The following is an 18245-nucleotide window of genomic DNA, read 5'->3' on the forward strand; positions in this document are numbered from 1 at the left end:
ATCTGTTGTGTTTGTCTGCCTGAGGCATCATTCAACTGCGGAGCTCTCCAGGGAACTGCAGAAAATTATTTCCTGATAATGAAAGCGTATCATAAAGAGAAATAAAGAATTTGCATGGAACATAAATCTCACATTTCAGGGCATAAAGCCACCTATCAGTTGACAGGGGTGACAAAAACTTTCTTCGGGGTATTTCTTCATGCAGTTGTATTCTACATGGGTTTTCATGCCCTCTTCTGAAGTGGCTAGTCCTAGCCACTGAAGGAGACCTGCCAGGTGAACCATGGCTTTTCTATATATCCCTACAAAGAAAGCATTTCCTGAAGAGTTGTCACAATTCTTCTACTGAAGTTTATCTGAGAGTCATAAGTTCAATTTGCCCAAGAAGTCAGAAAGTGAATCTTTCTGGTCATTCAGCTTGTGTTCTCACAGGACAAAGTCACTCAGGTTACCGATTTGATTAAGAATTAGTAACCTGTTTTGAAAAGCAGAGGGACTCCCAAGAGGACTTGGTGACTTGAGGTGTTGGGAGGTAGCAGATGAAGCCGCACGGTGAAAAGCTGAATCCCTCTGACTGGGAGGATAATGCAAGTAATTCACAGATCCATCTGTTCCAAGAGATGATGGATCTTGTTCAGACGTAGCCTGTTCAGATGGTTCCTTGGTCATCTGGCAAATAAGGAAGCAAGTTTCCATAACTAGAATTGACACAGGACATAGCAAAAGAAAGCGACTGGGGAAAGAAAGGAAGGGAGAAGCTGTCATCCACTTTATGGAAAGGAAGAGTAAGGGGGGTATTTAGAGGCAACCTGAAAATTCATAATGCCAAACGTAAACCAGGTATGCAGACCCACTGTGAGGCACATGAAATGGAAGCCCTTAAAACTATGGCCCATAATTAACAAAAATATGCAAAATTCCTCATGCCGATGAGTGGCTGACAAAATCTAATCAAACTCATTATTTTAGCCAGATACTATCTCATTCGTAAAAGGGTGGGACACCACAGGAAAGATGAGCAAGCTGCTCCTGTCTTTACGTACAAAAGCTTACTTTGCTGCATTAGGCTAATGAGCATCCCTCCCAACTAGTTGTGCTGGCCCCTGACACGTGAGGGAATCAGGAAAAATGTGCCACACAGAAGCGCCCTGAGAGAGGTTTTTACAGAACCTGCGTTTTCACCTTCATTTGCAAAGTGGGTGTTCAAGTGGATTGTGACTAGACAATGAAAAAGAGACAGAGTAGCAGCCCACTCTGTGATGAAAGCCGTTTGGTTCAGTGCAGGGCGGGGAGATATTGAAAGACCGTTTGATCTCAGCTTTAATATCGGACATAATTAGTAGCATGCCTGATATTTGAGAGAAAAACAACGGCATTAATTGATAGGGCCTAAAATTGTGTCTCCATAACTACTTTTGCAAACCTGCCATTCATCAGACACATCTCTTATGCCTTTTCAAGGACCCTTTACTCAGAGGAAGATAAAGAAAATGGCTGAAGGCAAATTCTAGTGTCTAGAACTGGTGATGAGTTGTGATACGGTTCACTTCAAAATTAATCCGGCTCCTCTGATAATACTGACTGCAGGTCAGTATGTGCACTGTTCATCTCACTCTACATTGGCCACATGAAAGCCTGGCATCCAGTTTTGACTAGTCGTCCATTTTAGATAATCAATGAAGAGAGGTAAGAACCGCCAGTATATGATACACCCCAGTTGCCTTAGATGGTGATTTTATGAAAGAACAAATCACCACCTTTCCACCGTCTATGGAAAGAGCCGAGATGTTTAGCTCAGATTAGATGTCAACCCTTTTTCTGGCTGTAATTACCTTAGATGATTGCTACTTCACTGTTCTCCCTTCAGTGTTCTTTCTGATGCTGTTGCAGATGCCGGTTCAATTATTAATGAACAGGCATTAAAAACAGATGAAATACCATTATATTTGGCTCTACCAGTCCCTTGCTACAAAGGCTGGTGTCCTGGTTGCAGCTGGGATAGAGTTAGTTTTCTTCCTAGTAGCTGGTATAGTGCTGTGTTTTGGATTTAGCATGAGAATAATGTGATAACACACTGATGTTCTAGTTGTTGTGAAGCAGTGTTTATACTAAGTCAAGGACTTTTCAGCTTCCCATACTCTGCCAGCGAGGAGGTGCACAAGAAGCTGGGAGGGGGCACAGCCAGGACAGCTGATCCAAACTGGCCAAAGAGGTATTCCATACCATATGATGTCATGCTCAGTACATAAGCTCAAATGGTCTTTCAATATCTCCCCGCTCTTCACTGAACCAAACAGCTTTCATCACAGAGTGGGCTGCTACGTTGTTTCTTTTTATTGTTTAGTCACAATCCACTTGAACGCCCACTTTGCAAATGAAGGTGAAAATGCAAGTTCTGTAATGCAGGTCAGCAAGATTAGGAGTCTGTTTCTGTCGCTAAATATTGTGCGGATGTTTCAATAAGGTCATGGGATGCTACATTAACAGTTAATTCACACCACGAAGAACTGGTTGTGGATGTGAAGGTCAGGGGCAGCCTTGGCTGCAGTGACCATGAGACACTGGGGTTCAGGACCCTGAGAGGCAATATCAAGGCAAAAACCAGGACCACAACCCTGGGTTTCAGGAGAGCAGACTTTGGCCTCTTCAGGAATCTGCTTGGAAATTCCCATGGAATAAGGTCCAGGAAAGAAGAGAGTTCCATGAGAGCTGGTTGATATTCAAGGATCACCTCCTCCAAGATCAAGAAAGCTCCATCCAAACAAGTAGGAAATCAAAGAAAGGCAGCAGGAGACTGGCACGAGTGAGTAAGGAGCTCCTAACTGAACTCAGACATAAAAAGGAAGTGTGTAAGGAGTGGAAGCCAGGACAGGTGACCCAGGAGGAGTATAGAGTTACTGTCTGATCTTGCAGCAATAGCACCAGGAAAGCCGAGGTCGACCTGGAGTTGAATCTGGGAACATTTCTGGATGTGAAGGGAAACAAGAAAGGATTCTACAAGTACATAAACAGCAAAAGGAAAACTAGGGAAAATGTGGACCCTTGCTGAATGGGGTAGGGATGCTGGTAACAAAGGATATGGAAAAGTCTGAGATACTCAATGCCTTTTTTGCCTCAGTCTTTACCAGTAAAACTGTCCTTGAGGAAACCAAGCCCGAGAAAACAGAGGGAAAGTCTGGAACAAGACCTAGCCTCCATGGAAGGAAGAACAGATTAAAGAGAACTTAAACAAACTGGACATACATAAGTTCATGGGGCATAAGAGGTTGCACCCACAAGTGCTGATGGAGCTGTATGATGTCATTGCAAATTCACTCTTAATTATCTTTGAAAGGTCATGGCAACGGGGAGAGGTTCCTGAAGGCTGGAGGAAAGCAAATGTCACTCCTATCTTCAAGAGGGCAAGAAGAAAGATCCAGGGAACTATAGGCTGGCCAGCTTCACCACAATCCCTGGGAAGATAATGGAGCAACTAATCCTGGAAGCTGTTTTCCAAACATGTGAACACAAGACGGTAGTCAGGAATAGTCAGCATGGATTTATGAAGAGGAAACCGTGCTTAACCAACCTGATAACTTTCTACAATGAAGTGACTGGCTTGGTGGATGAAGGGAGAGCAGTGGATGTTGTTTACCTCAACTTCAGTAAGGCTTTTGACACTGTCTTCTGTAACATCCTCACAGAAAAGCTGACAAAGTACAGGTTAGATAAGCGCACAGTGAGGTGGATTAAAATAGCCTGAACAGCCAGGCCCAGAGGGTTGTGATCACTGGCTTAGAGGCAAGTCATTAGTGGTGTATCCCAGGGGTCAACACTGGGGCCAATACTGTTTAACATCTTCACCAACGACCCAGAGTGCACCCTCAGCAAGTACACAGCACAAAACTGGGAGGAGTAGCTGATCCATAAGATGGTTGTACTGCCATTCAGAGGGACCTGGACAGACAAAAGGATGTCTGAGAGAAATCTCATGAAGGTTAACATGGATGAATGCAAAGTCCTACATCTGGGGAGGAATAGCCCTAGGCACCAGCACATGCTGTGGACTGACTGGCTGGAGATCAGCTCTGCAGAGAAGGACCTTAGGGTCCTGGTGAACAGCAAGCTGACCATGAGCTAGCAATGCAACCTCATGGCAAAGGCAGCCAACAGCCTCCTGGGCTGCATTAGGAAGGGCATTGCAAGCATGCGGAGGGAGGTGATCTTTCCTCTCTGCTCAGCACTGGTAAAGCCATAGCTGGAGTATTGTGTCCAGTTCTGGGTTCCCCAGTACAAGAAAGAGATGGACTTGCTGGACCAAGTCCAGTGAAGGGCCACAAAGATGATTAGGGGACTGGAGCATCTTTCATATGAGGAAAGGCTGAAAGAGCTGGGACTGTTCAGCCGGTAAAAGAGAAGGCTCAAGGGGGGGATCTTATTCATGTGTATAAGTATCTGATGGGTGGGAATGAAGAGTACAGAGCCAGGCTCTTCGCAGTGGTGCCCAGGGACAAGACAAGAGGCAATGGGCACAAATTAAAAAACATGAAATTCCATCCGAACACAAGAAAACACTGTTCTACTGTGAGGCTGGTCAAACACATTGCCCAGGGAGGTTGAGGAGTCTCCATCCACAGAGATATTCAACACCCAACTGGACATTGTCCTGGGCAACGTGTTCTAGCTGACACTGTTTGAGCAGGGGGGTTGGATTAGATGATGTCATGACGTCTTTTCCAACCAAAACAATTCTGTGATTCTGAGATTGTATTGTTGTCTATGACTATCTAATGCGAGGACGTAGAGAAGACTGAGCAGGCTTTTTTCAGAGATACCTAGTGGAAGGACAAGAACAAATGGCGTAAGTTCCAATTAGATACAAGGACAACTTTTTTTACCACGAGGGTGGTCAGCCCAGGGAGGCTATGAAATCTCTGTCCTTGGAAATATTCAAAACTCAACCGCACAAGGCCTTACGCAGCTTAATCTAATTGGACCTGCTTTAAGTGGGGTTTGGACTAGGTGACCTCCAGAGGTCCATCTCAGGCTGAATGATTTCATGATTCTCATGCAAAGCTGGATTTAAAGAATGTAACCTGTCACAGATTAACATATTTGTGGAAACACTTAAAATACACTTGACTGTTAAACATAGGGCTGGTAAAACATAGGCACACTGGAATAGGACTGTGGAATACAAGACCAGGACCTAGGCAAACCTAAGTTACTCTAGATAGCTATCACTTTAGCCTGGAAGTACTGATAACCTGAGAAACACTGTTTCCCTCTCTCTAAACCAGGCAAATAGTCAGAAGAACACTGTCCTAGTAACTGTTAGTGCTTTGAAGCATTCAGATGGAACATCCTACTGGCTAAACGCAAAGGTTTATCAATGAAACCCCAGAAACACTTCCCACTAACTTCAATGAATAACAAAAGACGTTGATGGATCTAAGTAGAACCATGGCGACTGACAATCACTGCCATATGGTCAGGTACCTCAGTTTACTGGCCTGTCAGTAAGTACAACCAGTCCCAGAGATTTCAGAAGGAAGCAGAAGGACTATCTCAAAAATATGAAATAAACTGCCCACGGATTCCTTACCAAGTACAGAAATGCACAGATTGCTTTATGTCCAAAAGAAAAGGGGAGGGTTAAAATGTATTGTATTTTTATGGTATCTAATTGTGTCTTTGAATTCTTTCTTTGTAACATCTTTTCCTTTCCTGAATGTTGTTAACCGACTGACCTGATTTTCACCAGCTGTCAGACAGGCCAATTACATACTGAACAAAAAAACATTTCTGTTTATATTTTCAAATTTGTTCCTAAGTTTCTTCAGTCTTCTGCTGATCTAGTAGCTCAAGGCAAGATAGACAAAAATGCTGAAATTAATACTAACAAAAATTCACCTTCTTAATGCAGTACAGCAATTTTAGGACTTACAAGTCTGACTGCAAATAGTGCCTGTTCTCATTTTCTGATTTGCACTCAGCAGACCCCAGGCTCAGTCTTGATGGCTGCTGATGATTTTCTCTGCAGAGTTCACAGAAGCAGTCTCTAGTGTTTAGAGAAGGAGCTTGTGATTTTAAGGATCTTGTATGCCTTCCATAGCTTTTATCCCTTTTCACTGATGTCTTGCATTGTGTTAGTGATCAGTTCCTTCATTTTGGTGATGCAGATGCAGATGCAGATCTTTGATTCCTTGTTCTGTTTTGGCCCTGGCAGAGAAATTCGCTGTTGTACAATTACCTAAGTAAAAACAGGTACAAGCTATTTGCAACTCCCTGCAAAGAAGACTAAGCTCTAAGCAGAAATTAGTCCAGTAGAAATTGACCATACGATAGCAGAATTTGGATCTTTCTATGTACAAAATGGAAGAATCTGTGATTCTGTGTTGGAGTGTGGCAAAGTCAAAAACAGAAAGAAGTCAGCATGGGCTCATATATCCTATCTCCTCCCACATTATCTCAGTTGTATAACCTCTCACCTAGGGCTCGATCCCGAAAGATTGTTCCCTGGCTGACACAGAGCTCAGAGAAGGATGAAGTACTTCAGAAAAGCACTGGGAGCTTAGAAAATTCAGAACTTAAGTTAAAAACTTGAAATCCTGACTTCTAACGGAGCTTATTCAAGTAAACCTGGTAAGTTTCTCAGGTCAAGAGACAATTTATGGGGGCCAAATTCAGCAGCTGTTCCTCAAACAAAAGTACTTTATCTGCTGTGAGTGTTTTGTTCCAGCAGGGAGGGCAGAATTTTGTCCCCGCGGGATATTATCTAATAGATAACCTATTAGATATATAGCCACTAAACAAAGCACAGAAAGCACTGATAGCACTTTCTCAGAGGAGGACTAACTGGTTGCAATTCAGTCTGGATCAGAGGATGCAATGATAAATGGGGGAAGCATGAATTCACTAAGCAAAAGCATGCAAAGAGAAACATTTGTAAAAGCTAGATATAAACCACTGTCAGCAAAGTACAGGAGGCAGTGAAATGCCATCAAATCAAGAGATCATTATCTGCTCAAATCTTACCTTCAATAGAAAGTAATGCAAGGATTATTTGTTTTTGTGGGCTTTCCCTGGAACAAATTGCTTAATAATTAGGAAATGAGAGCATCTAGGATAGCAGATAACAAACTGAGAAATGGATGGCTTTGGTTCAGTCAGTCAGATTTGCTGTTGTTACAACAAAATCTAGGACCCCTAGCATGGCCTTAAATCTTTTATACCGTTGCTGCCTAAGGTATCTAGATACAAAGGCGACAGTAAAGCTAGACTCAAATAGACTCAGCCAAAGGTTATAAAACTGTAACCAGGTCTGCATCCTTTCCATAAATACTCAGATAATTCTTTCTTCTGTCCTGAAGTGGAAGCTCTGTAATGGTTGTTCTTGTGGAGAGGTCTATTTTTGGTGCTATTCCCTTAAAAATAAGTTAAGGGGAAAGGATTAAAAACGTAATCACTGCATACACATCCCCCTTATAATCAGAACAATTCAAGTCCTTCATTGCAACTGCAGAATCAAAAGTGACTAAAAGAGGCACTGCAGCTAAAAAAGACTTGTGGCAAACTCACCAGCAAAGAACAGTTGTAAAGTAATTTTGCTATGAAAAAAAGTAATTTGATTTTAGTCTGCTCTCTTAATAGGCATAAATGGTGCAAGAAGGGAAACATGATGTACAAGGCCAACAAGATCAAAACACAAGCTTGAGGCACTAGTACTGCCCCAGAGCATTTCCTCATAAAGCCAATATTGTGAAAAAAGGTGAGTAGAATCCTTTGAACTACACAGAAGATATATAGCTCTTTACTGTTTGATTAGCAGCTCCATTTGCACACTAGTCTTCCTGGTGGATCAGGATGGCCCAAAGGACGCTTTCCAAAATGGTGTGAAAAAGGAATTCCAGTTTGCCTTTCAATGCAGTAAATGCCATGAATGCTATACCATACTGTAAAAGACACTAATGATCTCTAACTGGGAAAAAAAAAAAATCTGTTCACTTGCCTTCAACTTTGAATTGTGCATTTCTAGCAGTTCCTCTTTCTTCTACAAGTGAGAGACATCACAGTACAGTACCTTCAAACTATATTCACCCCTACCCTTATGCAAAGAGGAGGAGAAAACAGAAGCAGTAGTGATGAAGCAGCAAAGAAATGAGCAAAGAAATGAGCTCTCCATCTGAAGGGAAAGAAGGTCTTGACATATTGGTAAAGGAATAGGTGATTTGCGGGCAGCATCTGACTTGCCCAGATCCAGCCAGAGAAGTGAGGTGATGCTGCCATTTCTCTGGCTAGATCTGAGGTAGTCTGAGGGTACCCCCAAATCACCTACTCCTTTACCAATATGTCATCACCTTCTTTGCCTTCAGCTGGTTCTTAAGGACCAAGTTAAAGAATCATACAATGTAGCATTTGGTTAACCAGAGCATATGTTTCTAAATTTCTGTTCTAAATGTATAGAAAGTATTCTTGCATTAGGCAGAACTTTCTAACAGTTAGTTTTTCTTAAGTTTAGTATTTTCTATACCTGCAATTTATGCACAAAACCCCAGCTTTTCATGTGAAATAATGGCATTCCTAGTTCGTAGAGTAATTACAAGAACTTTCTGAATGAATCAACGCAAAACTGTGTCTGCAGGAAGGATGCTCCTCTCTGTTCAAAGCTATTCTAAGCTGTAATGGACTCAGATTAATAAAATTCAAGTAAGTTTTAGTGCTTCTTTTGCATAATCCAATCCATAATGCAGTGAGAGGGATGAAAATGTAATCGTTTTAGGCTGCTATTGCTGCTTCAGGAACCAATGAACCCTAGCAAGAACAGGCACTGGAAGGATTTACAAAGACATGAGAATGAAAGACCCCCAAGAGACGAGTGAGAACAGGCAGAGTGAAAAAACAAGGCCTGTACATGAGAGAAAGAAAATGGACAGAAAGCTGGCATCCTCAAAGGCAATTGGTACAAAGAAACTTGAAAATCTTTTAAGCACCTGGCCCTTTCACATCATCTGTAGATGGAGGTACATAACTGAATATAAAATTTTGCTATAAGGGCTTCTAACCTGCCTATGCGGAGAGATTATTCTTACCATCTGTGACTAACAGATTTAATTGTTAGGGTAGCACATACCCGGTACATTCTCTGGGGCACTTCCGTATTCAAAAGAGCACATGAGCATCCCCCTCTGCTCAAGAGGACCAAAGGGATAGTCAAACTCCAGTCCTCACAAAGTTGCTACTAAGTAGCTGAATTCCTTCCTTCTTCAGACATGTATGAGAAGTACCAGCTTCAGGCAACTTACTGGGAAATGAGGAGAAGTTTCCATCAGTAATTCTCTATCCACACCAGGATATGCAGGAGTCAGTTTGCACTCTGGGAACAGAAAGTCTCCTGTATTCTCTTCATAAAATGCAAGGTCATCCCCTACTGAAAGAACAAAAAAACACCCACAGAAAAATAGCTGTCAAGGTTGTTACATGGAATTTTCATTAATAGCTGTGTAATGAAAACTCAGTAAATTATGAATGTCTTTGACAGAATGCTGCCCCTCTCATGCATAAAGATGCTGTCAGTAATAGGTGGTGGTTGGGACATTAGCGGGCCTAGGAAGAGTGGCACAGGAATGGCACATGCTCAGCATGATTTAGAATTATTTGACGTTGGAAATGTATAATACAGCAGTTCCTTTTTAGTATACTGTCCTCCTGTGTGTCAGGGAACCTTTCAGTTCACATTCTTGAGGGCCACAGCATACAAAACCACAGAAAAACGGCAAACCCAAACCATTTGGTTCTCTATTTGTATACAAGAAAGAACACAGCAACATCAGGGGTTTTTTGCCTGCTTGACTGAGAGAATAACTGCTTCTCCAGTGTCCTGGTTTCGGCAGGGATAGAGCTAATTTCCTTCCTAGTAGCTGGTACAGTGCTGTGTTTTGGATGTAGCATGAGAATAATGTTGATCACACACCAATGTTTTAGTTGTTGCTAAGTAGTGCTTACACTAGGCAAGGACTTTTCAGCTTCCCATGCTCTACCGACTGAGAAGGCTGGAGGTGCACAAGAAGCTGGGAGGGGGCACAGCCAGGACAGCTGACCCAAACTGGCCAAAGGGACATTCCATACCATGCAACATCATGCTCAGCATATATACTGGGGAAAGCTGGCCGGGGGGGGGGCCGCTGCTCGGGGACTGGCTGGGCATCGGTCAGCAGGTGGTGAACAATTGCATCGTGCATCATTTGCTTTGTATGTGCTTTTATTATTATTGTTATTATTATTACTATTTTATTTTATTTCAATTATTAAACTGTTCTTATCTCAACCCACGAGTTTTCTCACTTTTACTTTTCCAATTCTCTCCTCCATCCCACCGGGGTGGGGGGAGAGTGAGCAAGTGGCTGTGTGGTGCTCAGTTGCCAGCTGAGCTCAAAACACAACATCCAGCAAATGGCTTATTCACTTTGTCTCCAGTGCTCTGCCTATGCTGCACCTGATTACTTTGTCTTCTGAACACGAAATGAAGAGGGCAAAGGGGAGGGAAACCATTTACATTTTTATTAGTTTTGAAAGATTTGGCTTAGCAGAGCAGCACTGGAGTTTGATGCTGTCATTAACTTTCCAACTGTCACAAGTGCCCCAAAATATTTTGGGGATAGAGATGACTGCAAGGCTTGAAGGCAGACTACCTAGTTACAGTGTAGAGAATATCCAAAGCTGTGACAGAGAACGTATACAGATGATGTATAAAGCATGTTTTACAAAGTATGTATAATGCATGTGTTTATACACAGCATGCTAAATCTTGGTCCAGCTGATTTCTCAGTGCTTTCAGTATGACCAGGAGTCACCTCAGTGGGTAAACAACTAATTATTCTACTCAGCTGCTTGCAGGATTAAAATTAAAAAGGTTGATATGAGATTACAACATTTCAATGTTTCTTCAGCAAACATGTCATCATAAAACAGTGTTGAAAGACAGTCACCATTACTTTTGAAATGTATTGCCTCCAGAGAGCCAGTATGTAGTAAACAAACATCATGTAATTTGGCCACCTAACCACGCAGCAGGAAACCAGTGTCCTACTAACTGAGGGCATAAGTATCCACATATTACAAGTGAAAAGCAGGTGCAGATCCCTCAGGGATGAGGCACAACACTCAGCAAGTAAAAGCTTTGACTTTAATGAAAGTGTGGCGTTACCACGGTGGGAGCCCCGGTACACCGAGGCTAATCAAATGGGGACCTGATGCAGTGGAACCCTGCTTGGGAGTGAAGCTCAAAGGAAAGCACTGCAGGGGTGGACAATAAAACTTGCACAGATTAACATATCACACATATGCAATGTCCTGTTTTGCTCACTAGCGAACTCACTGAGGTAATGCAGGTGCTGTTGTCTGAATTCCAAGATCTGCAGCTGGCCATAACATTGGCGCCTGTGCAAAGGTGGGTGCAGATGAGGGGGGAAGCAAACTATCCTGGGTTACTGCCACAGCAAGATAAAATGTGCTTGGGACTGTGCATATTCGGATGGGAAGAAGTGAACTACCCTAGGTTACCATAACAAGATAAGATGTGCTTGGGACTCACAGACTCGGATGGGAAGAAGCACAGTATCCCAGGTTACGACAACAACGAGATAAGATGTGCTTGGGACTCTACATACTCGGATGGGGGAGACGAACTATCCTGGGTTACCATAACAAAGTCTTCTCACACCCTACACCACACTTGTCTCTAGTTCTTCTCTTCCTTCAGAACTCCATTAACTGTATTCTGAGTGAATGGAGAAGGTCAGCACTGCTCTGTATAGGTAGCACAGCCAGAGACAGAATATACTTTCATAAGCTCCCACCACAGGAGGCAAGCTATAAGGTACACTGTCAAGTACCCGGCTTAGAAACTACAGCAAGAGTTTTGACTTCCTGAAATGAGACACTAAGCTGCCCACAATGGATGCTATGGTATAAAAGCTGCTACTGCCTTCACTTGGATGGGTTCTGTGTCTTTACAGGGGCAAGGACACATGCTCGCTTCTAATCAGACTAAAAACAAACTCTGCAATCTCGTGATTTCTAGACAAAACAATGGCACAAGGAAGAAAATTTTCAGAAAAAGTTAACAATGAGAGTAACACTTTTGATCCTATTCAAAGTTTCATCTTTTCTAGTCACATTGCTTGTAAGGACTGTCTTTCTAATGGATCCCAGCTTTACAATAACCATGAAAAACTCTTTTGTGAGCTTTTGACGCTACAGAAAGAAAGTAAATAGTTTTGCCATATGAGGTCTGGCTTCTGATGTAGTAAGGACATAGGCAGGCGCTGGTTGCTCCAATGAGGAATACACTTATTTTTTCTGAATAATTTTTTAATTGATAAAGTTGAAAGAGGACAACATATCCCACTGTACAAAAAGGAAGCAAAATCTCTAAGCTGCATATTTTCGCAGAGCCAAAAAAAAAAGGGAAAACACCTGAAGTTCGAGTAATGAAAGACATGTAGGTACTATACAGAATAAAGAACAAGTGTTCTACAGGGCCAGAATATGCTGAGGAGACTATTAAATCCTTCAGCACTTTTTAAAACAGTCTCATCCCTTTTAGAGTTATCACTGAACAGTCTTTTCTGTCCTAACACACACAGAGAAAATCTACTATGCTCAGGGGACAAACAAGCATTATATACTACACCTAGCTACATGACAGCATGATACCCACAAAGCTTGCATGAAAGTAATCATATGAGAAGATGAACAACTCTCTGGACTAACACAGATCACACACTTTTTTTGGCTTTGTTAGGCTTCTATGTAGAGATAATAACAGATTCTCTCATTGGAGTCTTTGCATCTCCCTTTTCCAGTTTCACTGAATGTTTTTGCACCTGGAGTGACATCACAAATAACCCTTTATTATATCAGCAACCCTTAAAAGCAAAAAGCAAAGAAGAAAGGGAAAGATGAATATTTGAAGCAAAGCATTTTGAAAAATAAATACAAAATATACAAGCACTATTTATTACACAGGGAACATAAAGTATATTTTGAATTTGCCATAATAGAACAATAACCAATTTTGACAAATTACCTGCAGTTTTAGAATATATACGAATGCTCCATAATCAGTGACCTTAACAACAGCACTCATCTGCTACCCAGTGTCCATTTGCCTTTTTTCCTGTCTTATAAAAACACACAATATGAAGCCTGTAGAACAACAACAGTACTATCTGCCAAGATGAACTCTACATTATTATTCGTGTTCCATTTGAACATTACTAGCAAACTAGACTACTATTAGAAATAAGAAAATCAGGGTAAAGAAACTGAAGCAACATGACTGATCCTAACAAATTATTCAATGAGTCTAGTCAGAAGAGGGATTTTTTTCTCCTCAGGTGTGTACCCAAGAATATATGGGAAGTGATGGAGTAGAAGGAAATAGCATTGGAGGAGGTCCTGAAATTTATGAGGGAGAGAAACCTGGGGGGGCATGGCATAAAACTAACACCCGCTAATATCCTTTCCAGTCTCAAGTTAATTAGCATGTGGAGAAATATTTGCTTGCCTATTACCTGAAGACACAAGCTGAGTTAATTCAAACTTTGTTACATTACCTGGAAGATGAAAAATAAATTATAGCAGTGTGGTTGAATAATTAGAATACTTTTACTGTTTACTCCTGGGACACTAATCAAAAAACAACCTTACAGGAAAGGATGGAGGAAGGACAGCAGAGGAACAGAAGAGCGGACAAAAGATAAAGGAGAAAGAAGATAGATGTAGAGCTAGTCCATTATAATTGATAATATTCCACTTTGGTTCCTGGAGTATTTATTCTAATATTATTAATATTATAACAGAAACACACAGGAAAGAAATATCAGCACAAGGTAACTCTCTGTGGTTGACACCAGATGGATTTATAGGACAGTGGGACAGTCACTGGCTTCTGGCTTGACCTTCTGTTGACTTTACAGGAGTGGCTTGCTCCAGAAGGACAAAAGCCTGAGACTCAGCAAGGACAAAGGAATGCTAACTGAATTAAAGCTCAGGGATGAAAACTTTTTAAATTAATACAACACCTGCTCATGTAGGTATGACTGAAAAAGTCTCACCAAAGGTTACTTGCAATGATGAAACAGAATGTAGACAGATCATTGTTATAAATAATTTTTTTCTCTCCCCCCACCCCCTACAAACAATAAATAAGATTTTTGGCTTTTGAAAGATTGCCTAGTCATTAAATTCATGACTTGTCACAGACTTCAAAATAAAGAATTGCTGATAGAAAAAATAAAAAGCAGAGCTGTCAGGTTAGCCTAGTGTTATACTAGGTGTCAGAACACAGCCTGGCCTAAGAACAGAAGAATCACGTAGTTGACTCGAGGGGAGGTAGTAGAGGCTGACACACAAATGGCTCAATTCAGAGCAATGTATAAGGGGAACAATGTGTACCAGATCACGTACTTTAGAGAGGCAGTCAGACAAGCAGACAGACTATGTGAGAACATGGACCTACTTCATCATTTTTAGTTATTAAACTACTCAAGCATTTTAAAAATCATACTTACTTTCAAGCATTTCAGTTACTGCAGCAGGATCTATGGCACTTTCAAACACCTTCAGAAAAACAGTAAGAAGTTAACAAATTCATTATAACACCAACTAATTTAACAATCTAGCATTCATAGGAAAAATTTAATACCTATTCAAAATAATCCCCCTATTCTTTGTCAAGCTGCCATTAAGCAAAATCAAACTTAACTAATACTATATGTCTATGTTTGTGTACTTTAAGATGTCATTTACACTTTTAAAGTTATGTGATATTTTGGAAAAAATACTTTAAAGCTGAAATTGCATATTCATCCATGTCTATCAACTTCAGAACAGCCTGTACTTTGTAGGAAAAGTTATCATGTTTACAGTACCATAAGTGCAATTCTATGAATTCTGTAAAACAGCAGAACCACCAATTAAGAAATTTATGTTTGGAAAACACCTGAATTCTTGGCCATTCCTATAGGACACATCCCAAAAGAAAAAATAAAAAGCCCTAACTGCAAGCACCTTAAAGCACAGGTAATCTTCCATAGGGATTATAGACAAATGAGAAGGTGTGAGGAAGTTTTCCTGTATGTTTCTATGTATTATGTAAAGATTGTCTGAATATCTTATAAAAATAAAATTAATTAAGATATCATCTATGAAATGTCTTTTAAGAAACAAATTCAAATGCATTTGGCTGAATTTAGTTCTTGTCTATTTTACTACAGTGAATTATGTCTTATTCAAAGATACTCTTCTCATGCCTTGGAGTGAAATTCTGACCCCTTTGAAGTTAACTGGGAACTTTACCACTGATTTTATTTGGGCATCCATGCTGGACATTCTAGCTATCTAAAGAAGCTGCTGTCAGCTGCATCCCACATATTTTATCAATATTTGCTGCTTTTTTGTTTCTTTAGAATGTGCCAACATCCTCCTTCAAACAGTATCAGTGTTTTCAGACAGTATTTTAGCAATAGTCTTCTTTGAGAGAGCTGTGCAAAGTCATGCTTTCCCTAAGAAAATGTGTTGCTTCATGCTAGTTAACACCTACTAATGAAGGTCACAGGCACGAAAACACATTACTGTGAGGTAAGAGAAAAGATGAACTTATCTAACAACATCTACTTCATGATAATTACTTCGATGCTCCTCTTATGACTAGGTAAGTGTACGAGAAACTACTCTTCTACAGAAGTGGGTTATATTACCCACCTCTGGTCAGAACGTGGCTGTGGGCTTTTATTGCAGAGAGAGTGAAGAGTCATGTGTTCAGAGCTGTGTTCGCCTTGAGACAGAGTGAAGGTGTTAATGAAAATTATACTTTGTAGCTTTCAGAGGTATTAACTATGTAGCTTTTCACGTGTGTCAATAATAACTGCAGGGGGAAAGGGAAAGTAATCACGTCCCCCAAGGAAAGACCTCTTGTGAGCCAGATGCAAAAGAATTTTAGAGAAACAGACAGGTAGAGAGAGTGGTTTGAAAAAGAATAGAGAAGAGTCTGAAAGAAATAGATAAGAAAGACACTGTTCCTCTAAACTTTGTCTATTCCTGTTTTGCAATGGCTTCAGCACGGTTTTGCTTGTCAATAGACATAGTCATTCTTACACCATTTTTAAAAAACAGTTTTCCAACACAAAATACCATTCACCAGAACCATAACTGATGAGCATACAGTAGAGTACAGGAACACAGTGAAGACTCCTGTTCTCATTAGTTCCAGGTGTTAGTATGGTATGTAAAATGGCAGCAAAACCATTTGGCTACCATTTATTTGGATCTTCATTTACATCACATCTGCTGTAATGACAAAAATCTTGAATAGATGATAGCCATATTAGAATTGAGGTATCATATTGCCTCCAGACCAATCATATCTGAAACAGAATAAATTCAATTACCCTCATATACACTGTCACCATTACTGAGATTAGGTAAGAACTGTCCACGTAAGAGATGACCTCTCATAACCACTGCTGTCAAAGCTCCAGGCCATAAAATCTTAAAGAAATGTTAAAATCTATTCCATTCCAGGAATGGGTCTAATACTTCATCTTATTATGTTGAAATACATGTGAAACAAGAATAACCTATCAGCTATAAAGAAAAATAAGACTATGCATGAACTACAGCTTGTACAAGGCTTGAGACATTAGACCTTCTAGCCCAAGGCATCTAACAAGTGAAAGTCACCTTTTCAAAGCACATCTTCTCATGAAACAAGAGAGGGAAAACAGGACGAAGGCTTTCTGTCTCTTTGTGTTGACCCAAGATGCACTCACTGAGAAAAACATCATGTTTCTCAGGCAGGAACACACCAGGACATGTAACCTTAGGAAAGAAAAAAATACATTCATATGAGAGTCCTTAGTCCAGTCTTACACACATGCATCAGGCCAAGTCTGCAGGACTGTATCTCAGAAGGGACTCAGTAGGCCCTTGGCTTTATTACTGACAATCTCAAAAGGGTGCCAGGTTGAGAGCTATCATTGGGAGTTCTCTCATGTTGTATTTTGGACTTTTCTTTCATATCATCTCATGTAACAGGGACTGGTTTCATAGACCTTAACATTACAGACAACAGAAACATGTTACCTACAAGGAAATGAATGAGTGAAAACTACCTTTTTTTTTTTTACATCTGATGAGAAGACCTGTTGTGAGCAACATATTAGTATTATCCATTTGCACAACAGCAATAATCCCCTTCATTAAATAAAAGTCACACAGCAAGAAAAACTCCACCTTTAATCTAACCTTTTCCTTGCACACTCTTTCTAGCAGACCTTATGCCTGCAACCCCAAAGGATCAGTCAGTGCCTCCTGTTGGAGGAAGAGCTAAATAAGCCATAGGTGAGAAACTACGGCTCCAAGGAGGGCACGTTTTAATCTTCATGGTGGTATTATCACTGCAAAGGTACGTCCTCATTTTATGTTAACTTCCATTCCCAGATGAGAACCAAGCTGTTAAAAACCAAACAGCTCCCCAGGAGCTCTTAGAACTGCAGGTGCCTTCACAGATGTCCATACGTAAATGTTCAAGCACAGTATATGTATATCCGTATGCGCACATACACACTTATACGGTATATATACGGGTGCACATCTGTCCATATACGTGTAGTTTTGTTGTATGGTGCAGCACCTCAGGGTCCCGGAATAACCACAGTGACAAGCTTCTACCTCCCCGCGTCCCCCGCCGCTCGCCCGCACCGGCTGTCAGGGGCGCCCCGCCGCTCCTCCCTCCCTGCCGCCCCGGACACCCCGCTTTGCCCGCAGCCTCACCGCCTGGACCTGCAGCTCGACGACCACCTTCAGCGGCATCTGGGCCGCGGGGCCGTGGCGGGGCTGGGCGGCACGACGGCCCGCGTTGCCACGGCGACGGCGGCGCCCCAACGGCCGCGGCGCGCGGCCCCGCCCCGCCCCGCCCCCTCGGGCGGCGGCGCTGTCGGTGGCCGCGCGCCCGCCAGCGCCCTTCACGGCAACGCCTGGCAGCGCTGGGCGCGTCGTCTTTATTCTTTATAAAATACATCTATTATATGTACACACACATGTAATTTGCCAGCGTCCCGCGGCAGCCCCCAGGGAGGCGGCCGGCCCTCCGCCGACACGGAAGAGGCCCGACACACGGTACTCCGAGCAGGGACACGCGGGAGCGCCTCGACGCCATGACCGCCGGCCACCGCGCGCTACCGGCGGCCGGGCCTCGCGGG

General features: G+C 41.9%; 1 protein-coding gene across 1 annotated transcript; it reads right to left on the minus strand.

Annotated features, from left to right (window-relative positions):
• Positions 1-307: 307 nt before the first annotated feature.
• Positions 308-17856, minus strand: SPATA6L (spermatogenesis associated 6 like). The gene is made up of 5 exons (XM_076362898.1): positions 17818-17856; positions 16726-16863; positions 14556-14604; positions 9285-9409; positions 308-669 (listed from the first exon to the last, which is right to left on the minus strand). Exons 1-5 carry the CDS (start codon positions 17854-17856, stop codon positions 427-429), a joined length of 594 nt encoding a protein of 197 aa, XP_076219013.1. The 3' UTR covers positions 308-426.
• Positions 17857-18245: the final 389 nt, after the last annotated feature.

Source organism: Aptenodytes patagonicus, chromosome Z (assembly GCF_965638725.1).
Source record: "Aptenodytes patagonicus chromosome Z, bAptPat1.pri.cur, whole genome shotgun sequence".
NCBI lineage: Eukaryota > Metazoa > Chordata > Aves > Sphenisciformes > Spheniscidae > Aptenodytes > Aptenodytes patagonicus.